Source organism: Grammomys surdaster, unplaced genomic scaffold (genome assembly GCF_004785775.1).
Source record: "Grammomys surdaster isolate TR1022 unplaced genomic scaffold, NIH_TR_1.0 340, whole genome shotgun sequence".
Classification (NCBI taxonomy): Eukaryota; Metazoa; Chordata; class Mammalia; order Rodentia; family Muridae; genus Grammomys; species Grammomys surdaster.
The window spans coordinates 91,989-116,391 of NW_021604759.1; the positions used below are offsets into that span (position 1 = coordinate 91,989).

Below are 24,403 nucleotides of genomic sequence, written 5' to 3' on the forward strand. Positions count from 1 at the left end.
TTTATTTTATTTTATTTTATTTTATTTTATTTTATTTTATTTTATTTGAGATAGGGTCTTGTGATGTAGCCCTGGTTAGCCTGAAACTCACTGTGTAGACCAGGCCGAGCACTGGGATCAAAGGCATGAGCCATCTTACTCAGCATACTTTTATTTTCAATCTTGCTCTTTTCTAGGCTAGCCAGGTTGATCTCCTAAAGGCCTCTTGTATCTGAATTGTCACAGTCCCCAATTTGGGAAATTTTCCACTATGATTTCTATTAAAATGTTTTGGACAATGCCTTTAGTATGAAGTTCGGCTCCTTCTATGGCCATGAGTCTTGGATCGGTCTTTTCATAGTGTTCATTCCATCTAGAAAGCACTGCTTACACGTCCCAGTTCTTTGACCTCGCCTTGACGCTGTCTGGCCTATCACTCTTTCTATCAGTGAGGTTTCCTCAGAGCACCTCATTTGATTGGTTGTGTTTTTCATATCCAGTATTTAAATTTGATTTTTCTTAAGCATCTCTATCTCTCGGCTGAGTTCCTCTTTTATAAATTGTATTGACTTGATTTGTTTTTCACTTAGCTGTTTGTATTCTTTTGGAATTCACTCAGGAGCTTATTTACGATGTCTTTCATTCTTTAGGTATACCTATAATCTTTTTTATCTTTCTTTTGGGGATCTCATCTATTTCCCTCTACCTGGAGATCAAAACATAGCTTCCCTGTGCTGTGTGCCACACCAGGCAGGGCTGCACCCCAGGCACAGGGCACAAGATAAGAACAGACAAAGTCTGGGTTAGTAGGTGAAGTCACTATGTGGCTCTGACTGGCCTGGAATTCAAGAGGGTAGACCAGGCTGGCCTCAAACTCACAGAGATCTGTTTGCTTCTGTCTCCCAAATGCTGAGACTAAAGGATGTGTACCACCATATCTGGTCTCTGGGAAGCCAGGTTTTTTTTTTTGTTTTTTTGTTTTTTTTTTTAAATTCGTTTTTTTTTATTTATTTATTATATATGAATACACTGTAGCTGTCTTCAGACACACCAGAAGCACCAGAAGAGGGCATCAGATCTCATTACAGATGGTTGTGAGCCACCATGTGGTTGCTGGGATTTGAACTCAGGACCTCTGGAAGTGCAGTCAGTGCTCTTAACCACTGAGCCATCTCTCCAGCCCCGGAAGCCAGGTTTTTAAGTCCTGTTAGAAATAGGTTTGGAGGTCTCAAAGAAAATGATCACATAACCCTAGGTATTTCGGCAGGGCAAGGGTTTTACTGTTGCAGAAGGGTGCACAGCTATGTCAAAGCGAATGAGCAGGCACACTAAGGGGGTCTCCATTGGCTTTTTACTGCTAACACCCAGGGGTCAGAGCTCAACCTTGCAAACTCACACAGTTGGATAACTTAAAGCAGTGCTAGTTGGCAAGCAATCTGCAAACTTGAGCACAGAATGCTGTTCATTTCAGGACAAAGCTGACTTGGGAGATTTGATGATATTTTTTCCATTTTTTTTAAAAAATGAGCCGGACAGTGGTGGTGCACACCTTTAATCCCAGCACTTGGAAGGTAGAGGCAGGTGGATTTCTGAGTTCGAGGCCAGCCTGGTCTACAGAGTGAGTTCTAGGACAGCCAGGGCTACACAGAGAAACCCAGTCTCGAAAAACCAAAAACCAAAAACAACAACAAAAATTGATGTTTCTGGGGCTGGAAAGATGGCTGAGAGGTTGTAGTGCTAGTTTGTTAGCACAGTACCCATGTCAGGTACTCACAATAGCTCCAGGGGCTCTTGAACTTACACATGCATACCTATCTGTGAGCATGCGTATACACATAGTTAAAGATTATTTTAAAAACTCTAATGTGTTTCCCTTGTCTTATTTAATCCTGATAGAGAAGACAGCCCAGTTCTTTCATAGTTCGTACAGTCCTGGGCACACAGAGTAGACACAATGCAGACCTGGAGAGCTAGAAAAGGTGCCTAGGGAGAAATGAATATTTCAGCTGAAAGCAACAGAAGTTACTCATACAGACTCACAATCCTTTGACGATGTTAGAGATGTTAAGGACCTAACATAGGAGGCCTGCAGACGTAGCAACTCACTGAGAAGCACATGCCTACTACACAGGAGGCTTTTGGATTGAGCTTCAGCACTGAGAGGAGGAAAGGGGCCTGTAATTTAGAACATAGATACCGTTTAAATACTTCCATTTGTTCTCCATTATTTTCCACAGGTGATGGAAATTCCTAGAATGAACAGCACGAGCCGCTGTGGAGGGCACTGTAGACACAGCCAGGAGGAGTTTTGATTGAAGTTTTGCACTAAAATGGCAAACGTGGAGGACATGCTGATGTCCCTGTTCTTAGATGTCTGTGTGAAGTAACTGTAGGCAACTTTCAAATGGTAGGACGGGGAGATGGACACCTGAGAATATCCATCTGTCCATCTATCATCTACCTATCATTTGGCTTCTAATCTCCTGTTTGTCATTTAGTCACTATTTATCAATCTGTTTATTATCTGTCAATCGCCTGTCATTTATTTATCGTTCGTATCCTCATCATCTATCCACAGATCTGTTGATCTATCTTCTGTTTGTCAATCAATAATCTTTCATCTGTCTACCTATTATTTGTCTATCATCCATTTGTCTACGTCTCATCAATAACCTATTTTCAGAGAGACAAAGAATGTGACAAAATATTGACCAGGATTGACTCTAGGTAAAGAGTACATTAGCGTTCGCGGCGCTGTTTGAATTATTTCTATGTGTTTTTTAACTAGAAAGGCCGGCAGAGGGAGCAACTCCCTTCCTCAGGAGCTACTGTGAGCCCCCCAGGGCGGGCAGCCTTGGGAACCGCTGGTTCTGAGGGCGAGCCAGGGCGCGGTTGAGTGCGGATTTGGGTGCTTCTGAAGACACAGTATTTCAGCGTCAAAGCCTGGCTAGCTGCCTGATGGTGTTCGCTAGTGCAGTATGACTGTCTGTTAAAACAGAAAGTTACCAATTCGATCTCACTTGTATTTCTTAAAAGATTTAGTCTGATCTTTCGTAAGATAATGAGACTTGGAAAATCAAGGAACAAAAGCAAAACACGTACTTCCCTGACCGGGAATCGAACCCGGGCCGCGGCGGTGAGAGCGCCGAATCCTAACCACTAGACCACCAGGGAAGAGATAGTTACTGTTCTCTCGCGGCACTAGACTAAGTAACGACAATGGTGACGAGCAACTGCAATTCCGCTTGTGAACCAGCGAATAGGCAACCAGGCAACCAGACGACCAGTCGCCGGGGAGGACGCGACAACGCCGGCAGCTGTGAGGAATCTTGCAGACGAGGAGTGAGTTCCTGAGTGAAGAAAAATAAAAATATCACACTTTAAAAAAAAAAGTTTAATAAAAAGTATGTGTCAGAAGTGGGATTCGAACCCACGCCTCCATTCGGAGACCAGAATACCCGTAGGTAAGGCTTGTCACCTTGAGTCTGGCGCCTTAGACCACTCGGCCATCCTGACACTTGGGTACAGGCTTCGCCTCACTCGTCCTAGAGCCTGTGCTGCAGCCGGCACTGGCCCTGGTCTCGGCGTAGGAATTAAGGGCTTCTTTGTCTTGCTGGGAAAAGATTCGAGGCCAGCGCTGGACACAGTGAGCTCTACGCAGTTTCTGCCTGTGAACCCAGAAATGTACTTCTGGGAGAGACAATTGCAGCATCGAGGCTATGGAGCATCGCGCCGTAACTCTGGCCGGGGACTTCCGGGGGCCAGGCTGGGCGCTCCGTGTTTACCGCTCTGAGCGACCTGGGTTAGGTGAGTGTCGCTCCAGCAGCGGCCGGACGACCCTGAAAGCTTTAGCTTGCAAAGGGAAGCTACGCGCTGCCCTGCAGAACAATCCTGGGCAGGTTTGCGAATGGCCGGAGTGCCTTCTGAGAGGACCCGTCCTTCCCGTTTTTCTCTCCCCCCTCAACTTCTTTCTTCATCCTTCTCTCCCTTCTTCCTTCACTTAACTCCAACCTTCCCTACGCCCTGGTGAGCTGATGGAGATAATAAATACAGCTATGCAAACAGCAACAAACCAAACCAAAACAACAAACCAAAACGAACAAAACAGAAGAAAACAGAAAGCTATGAAAGGTAGAAGGATCAGAACTGCTGAAGAGGGCAGTTTTCTTTTGGTAAAACATTTCCCCAAAACTAATATATACAGACGCGAGGTGGAGACACTGGGATTGGTTCAATGTTATCCTTAGCTGCACAGTGAGTTCTGGAAACGCGAGAACTCGTCTCAAAAATGAAATAAAAAAGCAAAACAATAGCACATGACCCATCCAATCATGACTTTTATATATCTCGAGATTTTTATTCAATTAATGAATGAAGCTAAGGAAAAATATCCTGCTCTTGTTCAAATGGTTCAGGCTATTCTATTCAGACTATTGCAGAAGCAGAGAGAAACAGACTGTTTAGATCTAGCAAAGATCGCTGGGGTTGGGGGGGCGGGGTGGGGGAGTTGTAGCCAAGGAACCGGTGGCCAGCGTGGGTGGAAAGTTCTAAGAGCAGATGTCAAGGGCGCTAAACAGACCTCACAGAATTCTTCCAAAACCAAGTCAGAGACTTAGACATCAAAGGTGAGGGATGATGGACTTGACGTACCACATAAGGCTATCTCTCAGTGCAGCGTTGATTGAGGGAGTTCTCCGTGGACTAATCCAGGAGGACGGCTAATCTAAGAGATTAGGGGCCAAGGTTCAGGCCTAGTCAAAGAAAGGGCCCAGAGGAGCTTAACTACAAGTTGGTTAATGATGGATTTGTAGGATGTTAAAACCACACAGAGGAGAGTTTGAAGAGAGGCTGTTTTTTAAAAATAGCCCATGTAGTAAAAAAAAATGAATAAATATATAATGTACAGAAACTGCCAACAGATGTGGGTGAGTTCAAGTCCCCGTGTAATAAACTGTGGTGCTTGACATATGGCTTCTTATTTGAAGCTTTTTTCCCTAACAGAGAATACATTATTTTTCCTTTTCATTTCTCTTTTCTTTTCTTTCTGTCTTTTCTTTACTGTGTGATGGATCTCTACAGAGCCCTAGATGTCCTGGATCTCACTTTGTAGATGAGGCTGGCCTTGAACTCACAGAGCTCTTCCTGCCTCTACCTGAGTGCTGGGATTAAAGGTGTGCACCATCGTATCTGGTGACCATGCCTACCTCCATTAAACAAAATTCTTAATTAAAAAAAATTATGTGAGGTGTGTCTGTGTGGGCGTTTGTGGACACAAGTGCAGGTACCGTCAGAGTCCAGAAAAGGGAGTTGGGTCCCCTAGAGCTGGAGTCACAAGTGGCTGTGATCTGTCTGATGTGAGGTCTGGCAACCAACTCTGGTTGTCCACAAGAGCAGTAAGCACTCTTAACTATTAATCCATGAAGATAAGTCTTCTTAACTGTTTTTTTTTTTTTTTTTGAGTCAGGGTCTCACTCTATAGCCCTGGCCAGTTTAGAACTTGATATATAGGTCAGGTTGGCTTAGAGCTCACATAGACCTGTTTACCTCTGCCTCTTAGGTGCTGGAATTAAGGGGTATACCACATGTGGCGATCATCTTTAAAAATACAAATTATCTTGTGTGAGCATGTGTGCCATGCCTCATGGTCATGGAGACCGGAGGACAACTTTGTGGAGGCCATTCTCCCCTTCCACCCGTATGGCAGGTTCTAGGGATTAAACTGAGGCCCCAAACTTGCTCAACAAGCACCTTTCTCTGATGAGATACCTCAACAGCCTGTGATGATCTTATCATATGCTGAAACATAGTTTCCCTAAACATCCATGTTCTAACTACCAGAATAAGTTGCTATTTTGTAGCAAACACTTTGCAGATATAATTGTTTGAGGTGTTGAAATGGGATTACCCAAGTGGACTATGTGTTTGAAAGAGGAAGAGGAAGAGGAAGACTTGCACCAGAATGAGGCCCGTATGACCATGGAGTCAGAAGCTGATGTGATGTGGCCAGAAGTCAGAATGTTAGTCACCACTGGAAGATAGAAAAGACAAGGAGAAAATTCTCTTAGAGCTCTTGCTTGACATGTAGCCCTGCACTTTGGTGCTGACCTTTTGACCTCCAAAACTGCAAAGGAGTAAATTTCTGCTGTTTTGAGTTTGTAGTGTTTTGCTACAGAAAACAGTCAATAGTGTAAGTGGCTTGGGGTGAGGTTTGAGTCTCCAGGCTGTTCATTGTTGGCATCGTTGTGCCAGACACTGCCATAAATTCTTTATATACATGAAGTGTATTAACCGACTTAACAATGGAGAGTCAACTGGGGAGTCAAAGGAGTCTGGAATACAAAAAGGGTAGCCAGAAATATCAATCAGTGAGTGATCTAATTACATCACCCCCAAAGAGCGTATCTAAAACGGAGGCTTGCTAGGGACCTGAGCCTAGTGCATTCCATCTTTTGGTAACATAGAAGGGTCTAAGAGAGAAGAGGAGCCAGCCAAGAGGGAGGAAACCAGGAGTAGACAAAGTCTGAGAGTGAAGCTGAGAAGAAAGTGAGATGAATGTGTGGTAGAGGAGGAGAGAGCTAAACTCTTCTTCATTCTAGGGCAGAGAGGCAACAGAATTGGTCACTTCATTTAGCAACACAGAGAGGTGCAGGCCTGTAATCCCAGTACTTCAAATGTGGAGGCAGAAGTTCAAGGTCATCTTGGTTACATAGTGAGTTGGAGACCAGCCTTGAATTACAAGAGACCTTGTCTCAGGCAAAACAAAAACCAAAAAGGTGTCGTTGACAAGCGTCTTGATGGAAATAGCTTTCCCTCGCTTGATGGAATAACTCCATCAGAGCCATTTGTAGGTGATGTGAAATCAGAGTCTGCACAAAGTCTAGGCAACTTCTCGTGTGGATGGTAGCAGAAAGGGCTCTAAGTTGGCTTCAGCTGGCAGATGCTGCAGCTTGTGTTTGTTTGGGGGCAACTGAGAGGCAGAGACGCTAATAGAAGGAGCGATGAGGACAGAATCCCAGACAGTCGGTCAGGACCAAGGCTAACTACAATTCCCGGCAGGCTTTGCACGGGGCTCCCGGCGCGCAGGCGCAGGCAGCTGTCTTCCCTCTGCGAGTCCAGGCCGCAGCCTCCCGACGCCAAGGGGGACGGTTTCTTCTTAAAGGAGAAACAGCGGCGGCGCGCGCGGTGGGCCCCGGTCCTTCTGTGGCTTTCGGAGCAAGCACGCGGGTCCAGGAGGCGCAGGCGCAGTCTGGGCAAAGGCGGGTTGGGGCGTGCAGGTAAGACCCCATGAGGGTTGGCCCGATGCCCCGCTAGTGCTGGGTGGGCTTCCCCTGCATGAGAGGCAATGAGAAGGCCGAGGCGCGGCTGCACGCAGACCTGGGCGCCTCCAGACAAGAAGAGCAAGTTTCCAGTCGATGTCTTTCCCCCTGCCTGTGACCTCCCGTGCTCCAAGTGTCCACCCTGGCTCTAAGAAGGAGTGGCTGGATCCGAGAGTCGCGAGCGCTGCGGAGGCACTATGATCTGGTCCCCATTCATTGCAGACGGAGCGGGAGCTGTGTCTGTCCGGAACGCCCCGACGACAGCACGTTCCCCCCCGTAGGCCCGGGCGCCTATGGCCTCTCCAGTGGCAGACGCATCCCGCCGGCGGCGGGAGAAGCGCAGGCAGCTGGACGCGCGCCGCAGCAAGTGCCGCATCCGCTTGGGCGGCCACATGGAACAGTGGTGTCTCCTCAAGGAGCGGCTAGGGTTCTCCCTGCACTCACAGCTCGCCAAGTTCCTGTTGGACCGGTTAGGGGCTGGGAGGGACTGGGGCGGGAACCCAGGCACAGCCCCAAGCCGGTTCCTACACCCTTGGGTTTCTTGTTTGGACAGGGTGGGCCTGCTCCTCCCCTTGCAGCCCCAGCGAATGGGACGGCCCCTTAAGTGTATGAGTGTGGGCACTGAGGGTGGTTGGTTTCCTAGGCTCTGAGCTGACACCAAGCTCTTCTCTGGCAGGTACACTTCTTCAGGCTGTGTCCTCTGTGCAGGTAGGTAAAAGAAGTTAACAGGTAGTGGCGGTTCCCAGAAACTTATGCCCCAAGAGAATTGGATCAGAAGCTCTTACTGGGTTTGGGAAGAGGACAAGCCCGAAATAAGCCTGCAATAGTGCAGCAGCCTGGGCTTTGTCTCAGGACCTTTGGGTGTGTTTGTCTGGCTCTAAACAAAAACAAAACAACAAACAACTGTGTATCTAGGCTGAAAACAAAAACGAAACTCCCCAACTCCCCAGGGAGGTGCTGAAGCGATGGCTGGGTGGTGTGGTGGTCTTGCAGAGGACCCACATTCCTTTTCTTCCTAGCACTAGTGGCAGGGGACTCCACTGTGTGCAACTCCACCTGCAGGGAGATCCAACAGCCCTGGCTTCCAGGAGCACCTGCACTCATGTGCACACACACACCCACAGATACATAAACTAATTAAAAATAAAATATTTTTAAAAGAATGCTTAAAAAAAAACCACAAAAAAACCCTGATGCCGGGGCTGGAGTTATAGCTCAGTGGTTAAGAGCGCTGACAATTCTTCCAGAGGTCCTGAGTTCAGTTCTCAGCAACCACATTGTGGCTCACAACCATCTGTAATGGGATCTGGTGCCCTCTTCTGGTGGATCTGAAGATAGCTACAGTGTACTCATAAATAAGTCTTTAAAAAATTGATTAGAAAAAAACAAACAAACCAACCGACAACCATGTCATATGTGGTCTGAGGTTGCCCATGGGTTTAGAGGGCTAGGATGGCCTGAGTAGTTTTCTGAGTGAAGGGTTTCCATCCTTGCATGATGGCCTCATCTTACCTCCAGGTCCGGAGCCTGTGCCTCAGAAGGGTCTGCAGTACCTTGTGCTCCTGTCTCATACACACAGCCGGGAATGCAGCCTAGTGCCTGGGCTCCGGGGGCCTGGAGGTGGAGACAGGGAGCTTGTGTGGGAGTGCTCAGCAGGCCACACGTTCTCCTGGGAACCTTCTTTGATTCCTACACCTTCCGATGTGCCTAAGCAGGCCCCTCTCACATATACTACGGAGAGAACCTGGTGCTCAGAGGCCAGGAGGAAGCAGGAAGCTGAAGGTGAGTGAGGAAAGAAGTGCCGCGGAGAAAGAAACACTTTCTAGTCTTCTCTGGCTCAGACTGGTTCATCAAAATGATCTTTTAATCTGTTAAGTTTTTGGGCTGAGATAGGGTTCTCATGTAGCCAGGTAGCCTGGTCCTGCCTCTACCTCCCAAGAGCTGGAGTAATGATCTCTTTATGATAGTAAGGAAATATGTCCTCACATGCATTGCTAGGCATGGGAAGCAAAAGTGTAGAGTGATGGTGTGCTGCCTTCGACAGAAACTAGAAATAAGGTTTCAAAGAGAATTCACTTGTAAAAAGCACTACCAAGCAAACCAGGATGCCTTTGGGAAGAAACTGTCCTCAATCTTTGAGAATAGGCCTCTTTCTCTTATGACCTGCTTGTGCCAACAGGCTTGGAATGTGAGCAGCGAGAGAGGGCTCAAGAAACCAGGCTGTCCAGGTGAGGGAAGTGGGGGACTAGACAGACCTGCACCGGGAGTAGGGGTGAGGTGGCAGTTTCTCAGGCTTGTCTTTCTTGAGCTTGCAGGAGAGTAGACTCTCCATTGGAGACAGACCCACCCCTGGGAGAGGATCAGGATGTGGAGGAGGAGGAGGAGGAGGAAGAAGAAGAGCTGCTCAGTGATGCCAGCCCATGGACCTACAGCTCCTCCCCAGATGAGCCAGTTGGGATTGAGGGAGGATGCGGAACAGATTGGGAGAGGGAGAGGCAGCTGGCTATATAACTGAGAGATGTGCCAGCTGGAGGGATGGTCTTATTGCAGGGTGGGCAGGGCAGATGCTGGGGAAAGTGAACTTTAAACTTTGAATTGGGGATGTGGGAAGGGAAGTAAGGCTCTGGGGGAGGCTGAAAGCAGGAGAGTGGGCCAAGGGAATTGGGATTTTTCTACTTAGGGGTTAGAGGTGACTGATGCCCAGAGGGATAATGCTCTCCTTTTCCTTCTCTTTCCAGCAGTGAACCAGATGTCCCTAGGCCACCTCCATCCCCTGTTACCCACACACCTAAGGAGGGAGAGATTCCGCCAGTCCCTGCAACTCTGCCCACTCCCTGTACTGTTCTTGCCTCTCTGGGTTCTCCAGCTGCTCTGACATCTGATACTGAGGTGCGGCTGGAACTCAGCAGGACCCCTCAGGTGTCTGCAGAGCTGCAAATGACTGAGTCTCTGGACAGGTAACCTGATTGCTGAAACAGGGCTGGGGTGTCCTGGGATGTGTCACCCTTGAGGCCCTTGGCTTCTTCTTTGCTACCCATAGCCCTGGGAGTCAGGCCCAGTCTGCTCCGAATCCGACTTGGGATGAGGATACTGCCCAGATTGGGCTCAGGAGAATTAGGTAGGACTGGGGAGATGGGACTCTGGGGAGGGTCAGGAGTGAGGCAGCGCAGGCAGGAATCCTGCTCCCATTCTCCTCCCCCAGGAAAGCTGCCAAAAGAGAGCTGATGCCCTGCGACTTCCCTGGCTGTGGAAGGATCTTCTCCAACAGGCAGTATTTGAATGTGAGGGACACAGGCTGAGGCCTGTGTGGCCACTGGGGTTGGGGTGGAAGCTGAGGGAAAGACACCCCGGGCTGAGGTGTAAATACAGCTCAGTTACAGTGCAATTGTCCAGCATATGCAGGGCAACACATCAGCCTTTGTAGAGGGATAGGCCCATGCTTCACAGTTATTAAGGGCTTCTGACTCCGAGTGTAGGGAGGGCCAGAGGGATGGGAAAGTGTAGGTGGTCGGGGAGACCTAAGAAGAGCATCACAGGTCAGGTTCGAGCCTGTATGTAGAGACTGCAGCAGCTGCTCTAGTTAACTCTGGAAACAGGATTAGAGTGTAGGAGCCATCCTGTACCACCCATAGTCCACGATGTGACCAGATCACATAAGAAGGACTTAGTCATTGGGAAGTTCAGGTAGAAGCACTAGCTGCCAGGTAGTGTAGCTCAGTGGTAGAGCACTTGTCTGTCATATGCTGGGTCCTGGATGAGAACCCCAAACTGAATAAAGAAAATAGAAAAACAAACAAGAAATCCCAAAAGAACCCCTTTCCCTCAACAGTGCTCTACTTTGAGAGCCTGTGAGGCCTGTGTATTTCCAAAGCAGATTTAGGAAGAAAGCCCCACATTGGTATGTATTACTAGCAGTAGCAAGAGACTGTAGCACATATGAATGTGGTTATCATGCTCACACACACCATATTCTGTCCCTGACAGACAAGGTGGGATGAATGACGAGTGTTATTTGAAGTGGCATTTTGTACAGGGAACTCTGTGGACATTGCAGTGATGGTGTGCAAGGAAGTGAGTGGGTGGGCACCCAGAGGTGACAGGTGAGGGCAGTTATGGTCAGGGTGGTAGGATAGCTGTGCTTCTCAGGGCTTAGGTGAGGATGAGGCCAGAACGGTAGCCCAGATGACGATAGAACTGTAGTGGGAAAACAGGTGGAAGAGGAACCCGCCTGCTCACCCAACTCCAGTCTGTCTCCCTGGGAAGGCAGCATCCTTTTGCCTCTTCTCTCTTGTCACTCCCTAGCACCACAAGAAGTACCAGCATATCCACCAGAAGTCGTTCTGCTGCCCTGAGCCAGCTTGTGGGAAGTCCTTCAACTTTAAAAAGCACCTGAAGGAGCATGTGAAACTACACAGTGGTGAGTGGTGGGACCCCTGCCCCTTCAGCTGTCCTGGGGAGGACTCAGATCCTTTGCTCCCTGTGCTCCTTATAAGCCCTTGCCTGCTTATAAGGGCAACCTTGCCTACTAGGTTCTTGGTAGCCTGACCCTAGTGAAATGTCTACTCTAGTCATGTAGGGCCATGAAGAGAAGGGAAAGCGGGAGGGTGGAGAGCAGGAAGCACAAGTGACTTATGTGGTAAAAGAAGCCTTGCAAGCAAGACCTGAGTGAAATGAGGGATAGAGGGCAGCGCACGTGAGAGGCATCTACGTGATCTACGAATGGGGAGGAAGCCTTCAAGTAAGGATGATGTGGTTTCTACTTTGAGAGGTCTTCTAAGGTAGATAGATAGCTGCCTTTCAGAGATGGCTGTAGCAGCTATGTGGAGAGTCAGGGACTGTAGATGAGTAGAGATGGGTGTGTATGTACACTGATATGATGACTTGGACTTGCTGGTCACAGTTGGTGAGCAGTGGTTGAGGCTCTTAGTGAGAGAGAGAGACACAGACACTCACTCACTCAGAAGATTCCAGCCTGGGCAGCTGGGTAAATGGTGATGAGTCCCTGAAGGCAAGGAAGGGGTCACGGGGTAGGAATTTGGGTTAATACATGTTAATTAGATGTCAAGATTCAAGTATGGGATTTATAGTGAGCAGAAATCTGTCATTAGCATGTGGGTAGTGTTTGGAGCCATGGGCCTGGAGAATGCCTGCACAGGGAGGGAGGGGAGATGGGAGGGAGGGAGGAAGGTTTGATGTGGTACATTTGCTCGTAGAGAGCAGGCCTGTGGGAAAGAGAGGAAGGCATAGAAAGTGGCACTTGAGGATGCAAGTGTAGAAAATGCTCCAGGAAGGAGGGAGGGCAGGTTGACAACTGCTGCAGGTCAAGGAAAGGAGTGGGGACTAGATAACATGACTGTGTGGTGCACTCTGCTGTGGGGACGACAGCCACAGCGGTGTGGGTTCAAAGCAAGCTGAGCTGACGAGGTGGGAGATGCTGTAGTTTTGCTCTGCTGATGAGGAGTAAGGTCTTACATGGAAGGCTAAAAGCTTAAGGTGCAGAGTAGGAAAGGCAGGCTTGCTGACACCAGAGTTGGGGGAGTTTGATGAGAAAGAGATGAATTCTGAGAGACACAGTGGAGACATCCACATATTCATATATATGGGCAGGGGTACTAGTTAACTGGTGGATTTGGGGCAAAAAAAAGCTGTACTGGGAATGTTGGAGACAGCCCATAGTCTTCAGGATTCTGGACAGTGGGCATTGCAGAGCCTGTCAGTGAAAGGGAATACCATGGGGAGAGTTGAATACTCATGCCTATCTTTAAGCAGGCCAGGGGATAGGTTTGGTCTGAGATTGGACTTTTTCCAAGCTAGTACTGCTAAGGGGCATGGCAGATTGGTAATATGAAGTCCATAAAGGCAGTTGTGAAAATGGAGCCAAAAGGGAAGGGGTCTATGAGATGATAGTAGGGATGATGAATGGAGGCCTGGAATCATCAGATTGTCACACCAGAACAAGGCAGGAGGTCGTGGTTGGAGCCTGGTAGCACAGCACTTGGTAGTGATGCCCAAGCAGAGTTGGGGGATAAAGTGATGAGGAAACAGGTACAGTGATGCTGAATGACAGCATAGTGGCTGGTAGGTGTAGAGGACTTGATGTCAGAGCTTGTGGTGTGAAGGGGAGTGATGGAGATGAAGATCTGCAGATGTGTTACGTGACGAGCAGGTTTTCAGAGAGCTGGTGAGACAGTGGGAAGGGTACCAGGAGAAGCAAGAATGTTTCTGCTGTAGGCCCTTAGGTTAAGTGTTCTGTTGGGGGTGGGGGCGTATCATTGGGGCTTATTACTGCAACTCCAACTTTTGACTCTAGGCTTATGTGTGGTTGCTACTTGGTATTTCCTATCCACACAAGGCTCTAGGTCTCCATTATTACTCCTTTGACAGAGACTCAGCCCAAGGCCTCAGACAGGGGAAGTATGCCTGTGCCCTAGGAGCTAGGGACAAAGGGTGACAAGAATGCAGTTTTGGATGCCCTATTGTCTATCTCACTCAATTTTAGGATCAATCAGGTACAGGAGGTCCATATGCCTATTAGGACCAAAGACTCCTGAACCCCAGTACTGACACCACCTGTTGGGAGTGGTGGGCTAAAGCCTGAAGACAGATAACTGAGTATCCCTTGTGTGCCTACAGATACCAGGGACTACATCTGTGAATTCTGTGCTCGATCTTTCCGCACTAGCAGCAACCTTGTCATCCACAGACGAATCCACACAGGAGAGAAGCCCCTGCAGTGAGTGCCAGGGGCCATGGAGGAAGCTATTATCTGGCAGCCAGGGAGTGGGCAGCAGAACCCCCAGGGAGGTGAAGGTGAACTAAAGCTCCTTCCTATGTCTGGCTCCAGGTGTGAGATATGTGGATTTACTTGCCGCCAGAAGGCCTCCCTAAATTGGCACCGACGCAAGCATGCAGAGACTGCAGCTGCCCTGCGATTCCCCTGTGAATTCTGTGGCAAACGCTTTGAGAAGCCAGACAGTGTGGTAGCTCACTGTAGCAAAAGCCACCCAGCCCTACTTCCAGCACAAGAGTCACCTGGCTCTTTGGGGTCTAGTCCCAGCATTTCTGCCCCTGAACCCCTGCAATCTCCTGAGAGGGCTAGCTTCTCTACCTCTTCTGACTCTAATCCTGCCCCCTCGACATCCATCTCTTCACCGGGGGTGCCAGATCCCAGGAACACAGAGAAGAGTTAGGTGGTGGTTCCCAGGAAGTAGAATATTTGAGTGCAGTTGAGGGTAGGGCATCATAGGGCTCCAGATGCCAGGCTTTAGCCTTCAAGGAAATAATAAATGGTATTTTACACAAGTGTATACTTTGGTTCTACAGTTATAAGAATCTGGGAGTCTTTTGAAAACAGGCTATTAGTATATGTCAGAATGCATCACAAGCTGACCCCACTTACATGCCCAACTTCTAGACTCTTTACAGACCTTCCCTGTAGAGTGTTAACATCTGCCTTGGCCTAGGGGCACACTAGACCAGGAAGCAGATGACCCTGTCCTGTCTAGCATTTGCCTCTGGTTAGGCCCTGCAGTCTGGCCTTCTGGTATAGAACTAAGCCTCCCAGGGAAAATAGCTAGTTAGTCTACAATGGATGGATTTTTGAGAGGTAACTGGATTGTGGATCATGACTTGTCAACGGGTTAATCCTTTGATAGGTTCATAGCTGAAGGCTATTAGGCAGTGAGGCCACAGTCTCTGGAAAGTACTTTTGAAGAGTAATCTTCCCTGTATCCTTCCCATATGTCCTTTCTCCAGTGTAGGTAGCTTATGTCTTTCTGATTTGGTTCAGGCTCAAAGTGGAGCCAGTTGAAAACGGAGTGACAATACTGAAACCATGAGCCAAAATAAACCTTTAAGTTGATTTTCTTAGGCATTTTGTCACAGCAATGAAGAAACCACCACCAAAAGGGAAGAGAACTTGGAATTCATTTTGACAAAGGGGCTCTTGGTGTCACAAACCCAAGAAAGTAACAATATCACCAGCTATAAACAGTCATTGACCAGTTCCAGACTTTACATCCTGCTCTTGCCCAGGACTTCAGGTAACTTGTTTTCTTGGGCCTTGAAGCTTCATCTGGAAATCTTTTGTTTCACACAGTATCACTGGGCTTTATGGAGCCAAATAGTCTTCTGTATACCAAGACAAACATTTCCTACCTTGTTAGAGAAAACTGTCCTAAGAGCCATTTATTGAAGAAAAAAAATGTACACTTCTTTGTGTGTGCACATGTACCATAGTACATATGTGGATTCAAAGGATCAAATTCAGGTTGTCCACAGGTACCTTTATCTGCCTAACCATCTTGTTGGGCCCTAAGAGGCATCTTGTCAAAAGATATATGGATGGCCAGGCTGAAGACTTGGCCTGCCTACATGTATGCTAGGTACCTCTGCAAGGGAGAAACTTGCCACAGATCTTGGTCCTTTAATGAAGGGAGCCATTCCACTCTCTCATACTGCTTGTATGTTACCTCTGCAACTATGTCTCAAGCAAGAGAAATCAGTAGAGATTAACAGACAGAAGAGACCTGACTGACCAAATATGTTGCCTGAAGAGGCAGCAAAGATAGCTCAGGCCCATGTTACGGAGCAGAATGGCAACAACAGAACACAAGCACCTAGTGTGTCTTGCATAGGGCTGTGACATCGGTTCCCTGACTCCTAGTACTCAAGAGTTGGGGAATACAAGGATGGATGATAGAAGAACTGGTGGGGATTTCCATTTAGAGACAAAGCTAGCAACAATGTTACAATAGCAGGTCTGGCTTCCCAAACCATCTGAGATTTTCTTTGGGACTGAATGTGTGTTCACCCAGCCACTTCCTGGAGCCCTCTTAGCAAGTTTCCTGAAATGGGGATACTAAGAGCCCTGATTTCTCCTGTTCTGTTGGCCCTGTGAGAGTGAGAGTAGGACCTATTGTCACTTCAGTGACTACAGTGGTGGTGGTAGTGGTGGCTGCCATTGCAGCTGCTCGAGCCCTTCTGTGGGACCGCTGGTGCTGTGATAGTGACCGGCCATGGCTAAAGAATTTGCCACACTCTGTGCACTCCGCTGTCCGCTCACCTAGGTGTGTCTTTCTGTGCAGTGCAAGCTTGGAGGCAACACTGAAGGACTTGCCGCACTCTGGGCACTTGTGTGGTTTATGGCCTGCATGGTTGCGCAAATGTACATTGAGGTTGGAAATGCAGGTGAATCGCTTGCCACACAGCTCACAGTGGTAGGGCTTTTCCCCTGTGTGTGTGCGCAGGTGTTTGGTGAGGTCCGAGCGGTCTGTGAAGCCCCGGCCACACTCAGGGCACGGGAAAGGCCTCTCCCCTGTGTGGCTACGCTGGTGCACTACAAGATCATACCGCTGTCCAAAGCCCTTGCCACAAGTGGCACACACGTGCGGCCTTTCACCCTGGTGGCTGCGCTGGTGACGCAGCAATGTGGAGCTCTCGCTGAAACAGCGTCCGCAGTCACCACAGGCATATGGCTTCTCCCCAGTGTGTGTTCGCTGGTGCCTCACGAGTGTGGCACTTTCCAAGAAGCCCTTACCACATTCAGGGCACTTGAAAGGCTTTTCCCCAGAGTGCCTCTGGAGGTGTCGTGTGAGTGTGGAACTCTTGCTGAAGCTCTTACCACATACGCCACATCGATGGGCCTCAGTGCCAGGGTCACCGAGGCTGGGGACCACATGGATGCGGGAATGGTTCCGCAGCCCAGCACTGCTATGGAAGGCCCGTGGGCACTGTGTACAGTGGTAGAGCGTGCTGGGGGAAGGGGCGGTGGCAGTGGTAGTCTCAGGGGGGTGTGCCCGTGCAAGGTGGAAAGGAAGAGCACTCTGCCGAAAAGAGCGGGCACACAGAGGGCAACGGTGGGGCTTCTCAGGTGGGTGCTGGCGAACCCGATGCAGCAGCAGCGCAGGGACATGAGGGAAGCGACGGCCACAGAGGCGGCAAGGGTAGGTGTGGCTACGCCTTCGGTGCGTTCCCAGGTGCAGATCCAGCAGGCCACTACGACTGAAGCTCTGGCCACACTCGCTGCAGATATAGAGGGTCTGGCCAGCATGGGTCCACCTGTGCATACGTAGGTCTGCTGCTCGAGCACAGCGTTCACCACACTCTAGACAGCGGAAACGCTTGTCGCCACCATGGGCACGTTCGTGCCGCAGCAGCACTGCACTATACTGAAAGCTCTTGCTACACACACTGCAGGAATAAGGTCTTTCCCGGGACGCAGCCATGCCAGGTGCTGTGAACATGATGTCTGCCTTTCCCAGTCAATAATTTGTAGTTTTAAAGCCTGGAAAGTAGCAAAGGGGAAAGGCTGTGGCCTTGAAAACTACTCTTCAGATTCCTGGGTTTCTTCTTTCAAGAGCATATGTCCTGGCTGTTCAAAAGGCAGGCTACAGCTGGGCTCATTATTGTGATCCCTGCAGGGAGGTCACCCCGAATTCAGCACTGGCTGCAACAACTTTGTCTGGGGACACAGAAAAGGCACCTTGAACTCTCTAGGTATGTAACATATTAGCTAGTCTAGCTCTTAAGAGAGGAAACTCACATGAATCCCAGAAATTCAGAGGGGTGTCTCTGAAGTGCCTGGAAAGGGACAGATCATACCTGTCCATGAAGTAGAAAGGTATGGATTCCAAGGTGCCTACTTGTTTCTTTGTTAGAACTAGGAACTCTCAACATTGCTAGAGAGGCCAAGAAAGAAGTGTCTGAAAGTGCCTGATCTGTTTTTGTTGTTGCTGTTTTGTTTTTGATGTGATTTAGGTTCCAGGTGAATTCTTAACTTGCCATCCCTCCTAGGCCATCTCCTAATGTATCACAGGTGGGAATCCCTTACCTACCAGAAAATAGGTCTGACACGCATGCCGATCAAGTGGGTGACATGGCTACACTGATCTAAGGACCATACCTCATACTGGGTATCCTGAGCTTGTGACAGATCCCAGGCCCTGAGGGAGTCGTCACTAATAAAGTTAACCAGGTAAGAGATCAGTCAGCCTTTCTTTTTATAGACAAGGCACATCACACACCTTCTAGTGAAGTATGCTCTCAGATCAGCATAAAAAAAGCAAACAAAATGGCAATAGTCATTTTCTTGTGGGAAATGAAAATGTACCATGCCTATCATGCTGGCTTGACTGAAGAACCTTCTGTCTGGGCCTCTACCTTCTGTATGTAACTGGAAGCAAGTGGATGAAACTTGTGGCTAACAGTAAACTTGAGGTGTGAGCTTAGGATCTGTTTCTCCATGCAGGGTGGAAGAACCACAAGGGATATGCTCTTTTGGTATCTTTTTTTCTGGAAGAAGGACAGACTTTGTCTTTTGGTTTTTAAAACTTTGAGGCAGGGTCTATTTATGTAGTCCTGGCTGTCCTGGAACTCACTCTATAGACCAGGCTGGCCTTAAACTCAAGAGATATGGCTGCTTTTGCTTCCAAAGTGCTGGGATTACAGGCATGCACTACCATGTCCACTACCTGTCTCTGAGTGCTAGAATTAAAAGGGTGCATCACCACACCCAGCCAGAGGAAGGTATTTCTGAAATGGTTATTTTTCAAATATTAAAACCAAAGGGAGAATAGAGCCACGAGTTATCATTTGCTATTCATCTTACCTGTGATACTACTCTACTTTTTAATGTGTGTTTCCCCAACCCCACTCTGGACAATTTTAAATCCCAGACATTTTATTTAAAGTTGATTTTCAAACACTGCAAAGCAGGGGCACCTTTGCAGCCAAAGAGCCGACTTTAGAGTGGTCAGCTCTGAATCCTCAAGGGGAGCTTTCTATTTTTAATTTAATTTTAATATTTACCATACTTTTATGTGTATGCAGGTGTTTCTCTGTAAGGATATAGGCACAATAGTGCAGGTCCACAGAGACTAGAAGAGGGCATCAGATTCTCTGGAACTGGAATTATAGGCAGTTCCGAGCCACGTGAAGTGGGTGCTGGGAACTTAACTTGGATCCTTTGGAAGAGCAGTATGTACTGTTATCTGCTGAGCCATCATCTCTCTAGACCCTTAATTTTATTTTTGAGTCAGGGTCTCATTATGTTGCCTTGGCTGGCCTTGAACTCACAGAGAACTGCCTGCCTCTACCTTCCAAACTTGCTGATTGTTTAAGGAATATTTACCATCATGAAACTAAAATCTAGTGGCTGATTTCAAATGTACAAGAGCAACACTCTGACTCACCTGAGGTCTTGGGAGGCTGGCATCTCTCAGCCCATGCTTCTGGGTGCTCACCCTCTCCTAGGCCAGTGCTTCCCAAGGAATTTGCCCAAGGAAAGTAACCCAAACACACAAGTATGTACATATAAAAGGCAAACAAAATAAGATTCCATTTCTTCCTATAACAGACATGAGTGTAGGGTGCAAGCTTGCTGCGTGGCTTTTTCACATCTCTTCCTTACCTCACCCCATTACATGAGCAAATAGGTCCATGCCTGGGGCAGAAACCTGGAAAAAAAATTATAATGCTTAGAACACTTAGAAATCATCCTAAATATCATTACTCTGAGAGTGAGTCTTGAAGTGTTATAGAACCACTATGTTTTAGTTTGGAGAAAGGTTAAAGGGTAATTACATGGGATAACAGGTCCTGACTGTTAAATACTTTACTATTTTAACATCTTTCAAGCATACCTTATTACAACTGCAAGTCAGTGTCAAAATTAATCACAACTTAGTACATTTATTAACAGTCAACTGTGCAAATCAAGTTAGCTTCTCTCTGGGTGTCTGTTCTGCCATACCAATATTTCTTGGGTAGGATGAGAAGCTCAAGTCAGGAGTCATAGAGGATATCCATCTTGGAGCTAGGGTTAAGTAAACATTGTTTATGAAGTAGGAATGAAACTGACCGTAACTGCCCAGAGCTGTGCTTTCTAAAAGCTCCACATAGCAACTAAGCATTCGGAAGTGTTGTGATGCTCAAATGCACTTACTTACTTAAAAGTTTTAGCATGAAAATGATAAGTAAACTATCTCATCAACAATGTTTAGGGGTAGGGATGACCTAGGTTGTTTTCTAGTATGCACAAGGCCCTTGGTGCAATCCCTAGCATTACATACACACACACAAAATATTATAAATATGGTTAACATTTTATTTCTACTGGAGCAATCACACAAATACCTTTCAAGTTCTGAAACAACTTAGAGGAATTTTAGTCTACCCCAGGGTCCCCAAGAGGGCTGTGTTGGAACAAAGTTGCTAAATTCATCTGACCATTAGAACTTCACTAAGCTTGGAGGGCCATTCCCCCAATTTACCAAGGCTCAGTTTCCTGACCATCTCTTCTAAAGGATATGACTCACTTTTCTAGAAAACAGGTCCCTGTAATGCCCATCTAGGAGACCTTGTTGGAACTTGGGCTGTGACTGCAATACCCCCTCTCAATGCTAATATGAGTAAAACCATCGCTGCTGTCATGAGCATTAATACATGACTCTACAAATTTGGGTGTACCCTTTCATCCATCGTACTTTGAGGTGGTGGCTATCTTTTACCTTCCCCATCTCCCATGTAACCTGAGGGTTCCTTAAGGACTTGTCTAGTTATACTGAACGCATGCGGGTGTGTCTAGTGACAAGAAAGGTGGCTAGACTCGCATGTTCCTCAGAGACTGAAGATTCAGCTTGTGTGTGCTACATCAATCTTAGGTTCCTTGCCTAGGAAATGGAACTTAAATGAAGGGACAGGAACTTGAGGTAGGAATGTGGAGTATGGCTCTCCAGGGACAGCGACTTTTCGGTTGGATTCTTCCTAACTCTAGGAAGATACGAAATGCTGTTGTCCCTGAGGTTCTATGACCCCTGAAATCAGGTAGAGTTCAATTACCCATTCCTTTCTGGATGGTATGTGAGTAGAAAGATTTATGACAAGTGTGACATATTGAAGAGGCTGTCAGGAGTAGGAGTGATAACTGCCTCCATCTCAAGAACCAAGTCTGATCATGATCCAAATACAAATCAAAAGTTTTCATTTTGCAAAGATTGTGAAATCTGTGAAGGTTAGAAATTAGTGTGTAGATACAAGAACATACAGACAGCAAGAGCTTATCCTCTATCCCTCTGGGCAAGACTGGAGTACAGAATGGCTAGAAATCTTGGAGCAGAAAGAACATGGGAGAATAGACTACAATCTCGCTGGGCCTTCCAATGAGTTGGACACAACATACTCTACACTGCAGGGAATGATGTGTAATCATGTGTCAATTAACAATAGGATGAATCCTGAAAATGTGGACTTGTCATTATGACTATCACAGAAATTACTTACATAAACTCAGTTTTGACATTACCAGGTAATCAAATCTTAAGGGATCACCAACATATAAGCAGAGTGAAATGCTGCTCTGTGGCAAGTGGCTGTGTTAGCTCTTTCAAATCTGTTCTCTAGGGTTCCATTCACCATATACATTATATATACTTTGCTCTGGATGTTGGGATCACAACCTGTGAAAAGCCACACATATGCTGAAGATTCTGCAGAGTGATTAGAACTTATCTGGAGTGCTGCAGATGGAGAGCCTAAGTAATCCTGTGTCAGCTGTAGTCCTTGTAACAGCCATTTACCACCCACCTCTGCATCTGACCTAAGATCCTTAAGAATGTATTAATTTAGGAGACTGTTATCTTCTACTCACTCAGCAGCTAAGTATGTCACTAGATAGCATCTAAAACCTATAGCATGGGCTGGTAAGATGGCCCTGTGATTTTAAGAGAGCTTGAAACTTTGGTCGACCCTCAGCACCAATGTAGGGTGGCTCACAAGTGCCTGCAACTGCAGTTCCAGGGGACCTGTTGCTTTCTTCTGACCGCCATGGTTGAGTGCACTCATACACATGCTGAAACACATACACACCAATAAATCTTAAACCAAAACCAGGCCTCCCACCTCTTTTGTTGGCAGGGTTTTCTCATCTGCTAACTGTACTTTAGGTCATACTTTCTCTGGAGACAAGGTCTCATGTAGCTTCAAGCTGTCCTCAATCTTGCTACCTGAATTATGGTGACTAATGACATGATAGAGGAATTTGTTCTTTAAGATTTTGTTTATAAAACCAAAACACAACACCCAAAAAGCTCTCCCAAAGATTATCTTCCTGTCTACCCAAACTTATCTCCCAGCACCCCAACACAATAGTGCAAGCATCTGAGGCAGAAGGGTGAAGTCTGGTAGGGGTGATAAATTTATCTTGGATATCTTTATCTTCAGTCACCTTAACAGTCATGTATCTCTCATCTCTGTTGTAACAGTCTTTTGTACCATCAGACAAAGCTTTTGGAAGACATTAACTTAAACCACTAACCTTCACTAACCTGAAAGCTAAGACTATAATTACATAGCATCTAAAACTTATTTTCCCCAATTCTGCTGCAGCCTGTATATCTCACATTACCTTTGGAGAGCTTCGTTTTATGTTGACAAACCTGCTTAGAGGAACCAGAAAGGCAAGCATCCAAATTCTAGTTCTTCCATGACTAATTATGTGACCTTGAGGACTTACACTGCCTGTACTTTCAGCCTAGAATAACTCAATACAGGAAACCATAACAGTTTTCTATGAAAAGAGAAAGGTCAAAGCAGTCATAAACCTGAGAACTGAAGTTGTGCGGTACTTGCGATTTACTCTGCAGGACCGCCCTTATTTAGGCAGACCCTGACTGAGTCAGGGGTATAACTTACTGGCAGACTTCTATCACACCACAGCCAGCCAGGTCTTCCTGGCTTTCTCGCTCCGCCCTAAGAATCCTTTCCCACCCCGAAGGCACGCACACGCGGGCCTGCCTTAACCACACGCGGGCGCCGGCGCCCGAGTGACGCGAGACTGTGGGGCGCTGAGGCAAGACGGCGCGCAGCACACGCTTCCCCGGGTCTCCTGAAGCTGTCACTACAGGCCGGAGGCTGTCATCGCCCCTTGACCCGCTCCGTCAGGCGGGCGACTTCCCGGGTGCGCGGCCGGACAGCACCGCCGGCCTGGAGTAACTTACGCAGGCGCACTGGCCTGCCGCCCTCCCGTCCGGGCCCCTCGACCCCGGGTAGAGGGGAGACGGCGGCCGCCGAGGGCCGCGGCCCCGCCCGCCCTGCCTTGAGAAGCCCCCTCACCAGTCGTCGGAGGGCCGCTCCGAGCCGCATTCACCTCAATGCGTTGCGGACAGCGCCGGGCTCAGCGCGCGGGGGAAGGGGCGGGCGTAGTGCAGGGCGGGCCCAGAAGGCAGCACGCTGATTGGCTCACTCTGTCCGCAGGGTCACCAGCAGCGGTCGTTGGTTGTTGGGGCGTGGTGCCCGCGCAAGCGCACTATTGATCTGCCCTGGCGGAGGGCGGAGTTAACGTGGTCAGCCCGCAGTGTCACTAGCCAGGCTTAGCTAACTTGCTTCCCCTTTCGGTTGTCCACGCGTGGGCCCCTTTCTGTCACTCAGAGCAAAGGGCTGCGAGCCCAGTGCCATCTAGAGCCGAGTCAGGTTACTCGAGAGAGACCAGTGACACTCATCTGTCACCAAGTTAGTGTCTTTCGATACAGTAAGGTCAGACCAGATGCTCAGTCTTGGTTAATCTTCCCCATAGATTAATGACCCGTCCAGGTGCATTGCCAGGGTCGGCAGTAGTCCTATTCTGCTGACCAGCTGTCTTCCGGTGTGAATGGAGACAGCTCCCGACCTTTCAGAGCAAGGGTTTCCAACCAGCGCTTGCAGCTTAGAACGCCCAACTCAAACCTAAACCTGCTGGGGATGTAGCTCAGTTGACAGACTGTTGGACTAGCCCAGACCCGGAGTTCATTTACCAGTACCACATGAAACAGATTGGTGGTACACAGACTCGAAAATCCAGGCACTCCAGAGGTGGACGCAGCAGCAGCAGAAATTCAAGGTTATCCCGTGCCTCTGCAATTCCTAGTCAGCATAGATAGACCCTGAGACGCTGTGTTGGTTAGTTTTGTCAATTTGATAAAATATCAAAACACCTGAGAATACAGTCTCAAAGAGAATTATATGAATTGTGTTGATCCGAGGTTAACTTGGGAGATATTTTTATACTTGGGTTAAGTGAGGTGGAAGGCCCACTCAGAATGTGGGAGGTACCATTTCATGGATTAGGTTCTGCA

At 47.9% G+C, this 24,403-nt stretch overlaps 2 protein-coding genes and 2 non-coding genes across 7 annotated transcripts; 1 reads left to right on the top strand and 3 right to left on the bottom strand.

The window, feature by feature from the left end:
* Nucleotides 1–3,081: 3,081 nt before the first annotated feature.
* Trnae-cuc lies at nt 3,082–3,153 on the bottom strand. Its single transcript has one exon. It is a non-coding gene; the product is annotated as a tRNA-Glu (tRNA).
* Nucleotides 3,154–3,388: 235 nt separating this feature from the next.
* On the bottom strand, nt 3,389–3,495 carry Trnal-caa. Its single transcript has 2 exons — nt 3,458–3,495; nt 3,389–3,434 (listed from the first exon to the last, which is right to left on the bottom strand). It is a non-coding gene; the product is annotated as a tRNA-Leu (tRNA).
* Nucleotides 3,496–7,573: 4,078 nt separating this feature from the next.
* On the top strand, nt 7,574–15,156 carry Znf692 (zinc finger protein 692). Of its 2 annotated transcripts, XM_028778736.1 has the most exons (11): nt 7,574–7,764; nt 7,972–8,003; nt 8,814–9,077; nt 9,475–9,523; nt 9,611–9,742; nt 10,034–10,252; nt 10,336–10,413; nt 10,498–10,576; nt 11,598–11,712; nt 13,929–14,028; nt 14,140–15,156. In XM_028778736.1, the coding sequence occupies exons 1-11, from the start codon at nt 7,589–7,591 to the stop codon at nt 14,483–14,485; spliced, it is 1,590 nt and encodes a 529-aa protein (XP_028634569.1). In that variant the 5' UTR covers nt 7,574–7,588; the 3' UTR covers nt 14,486–15,156. The 2 variants fall into 2 exon arrangements, with proteins under 2 accessions (XP_028634569.1, XP_028634570.1); XM_028778737.1 differs by lacking the exons at nt 7,574–7,764; nt 7,972–8,003 and having other exon boundaries at nt 8,889–9,077; nt 9,604–9,742.
* Znf672 (zinc finger protein 672) lies at nt 15,129–23,472 on the bottom strand. 3 transcript variants are annotated; one of them, XM_028778740.1, is made up of 3 exons: nt 23,406–23,472; nt 19,487–19,750; nt 15,129–17,580 (listed from the first exon to the last, which is right to left on the bottom strand). In XM_028778740.1, exon 3 carries the CDS (start codon nt 17,537–17,539, stop codon nt 16,130–16,132), a length of 1,410 nt encoding a protein of 469 aa, XP_028634573.1. In that variant the 5' UTR covers nt 17,540–17,580; nt 19,487–19,750; nt 23,406–23,472; the 3' UTR covers nt 15,129–16,129. The 3 variants fall into 3 exon arrangements, with proteins under 3 accessions (XP_028634573.1, XP_028634571.1, XP_028634572.1); XM_028778738.1 differs by having other exon boundaries at nt 15,129–17,757; XM_028778739.1 differs by having other exon boundaries at nt 15,129–17,757; nt 19,705–19,750; nt 23,406–23,454.
* Between the last annotated feature and the right edge of the window lie 931 nt (nt 23,473–24,403).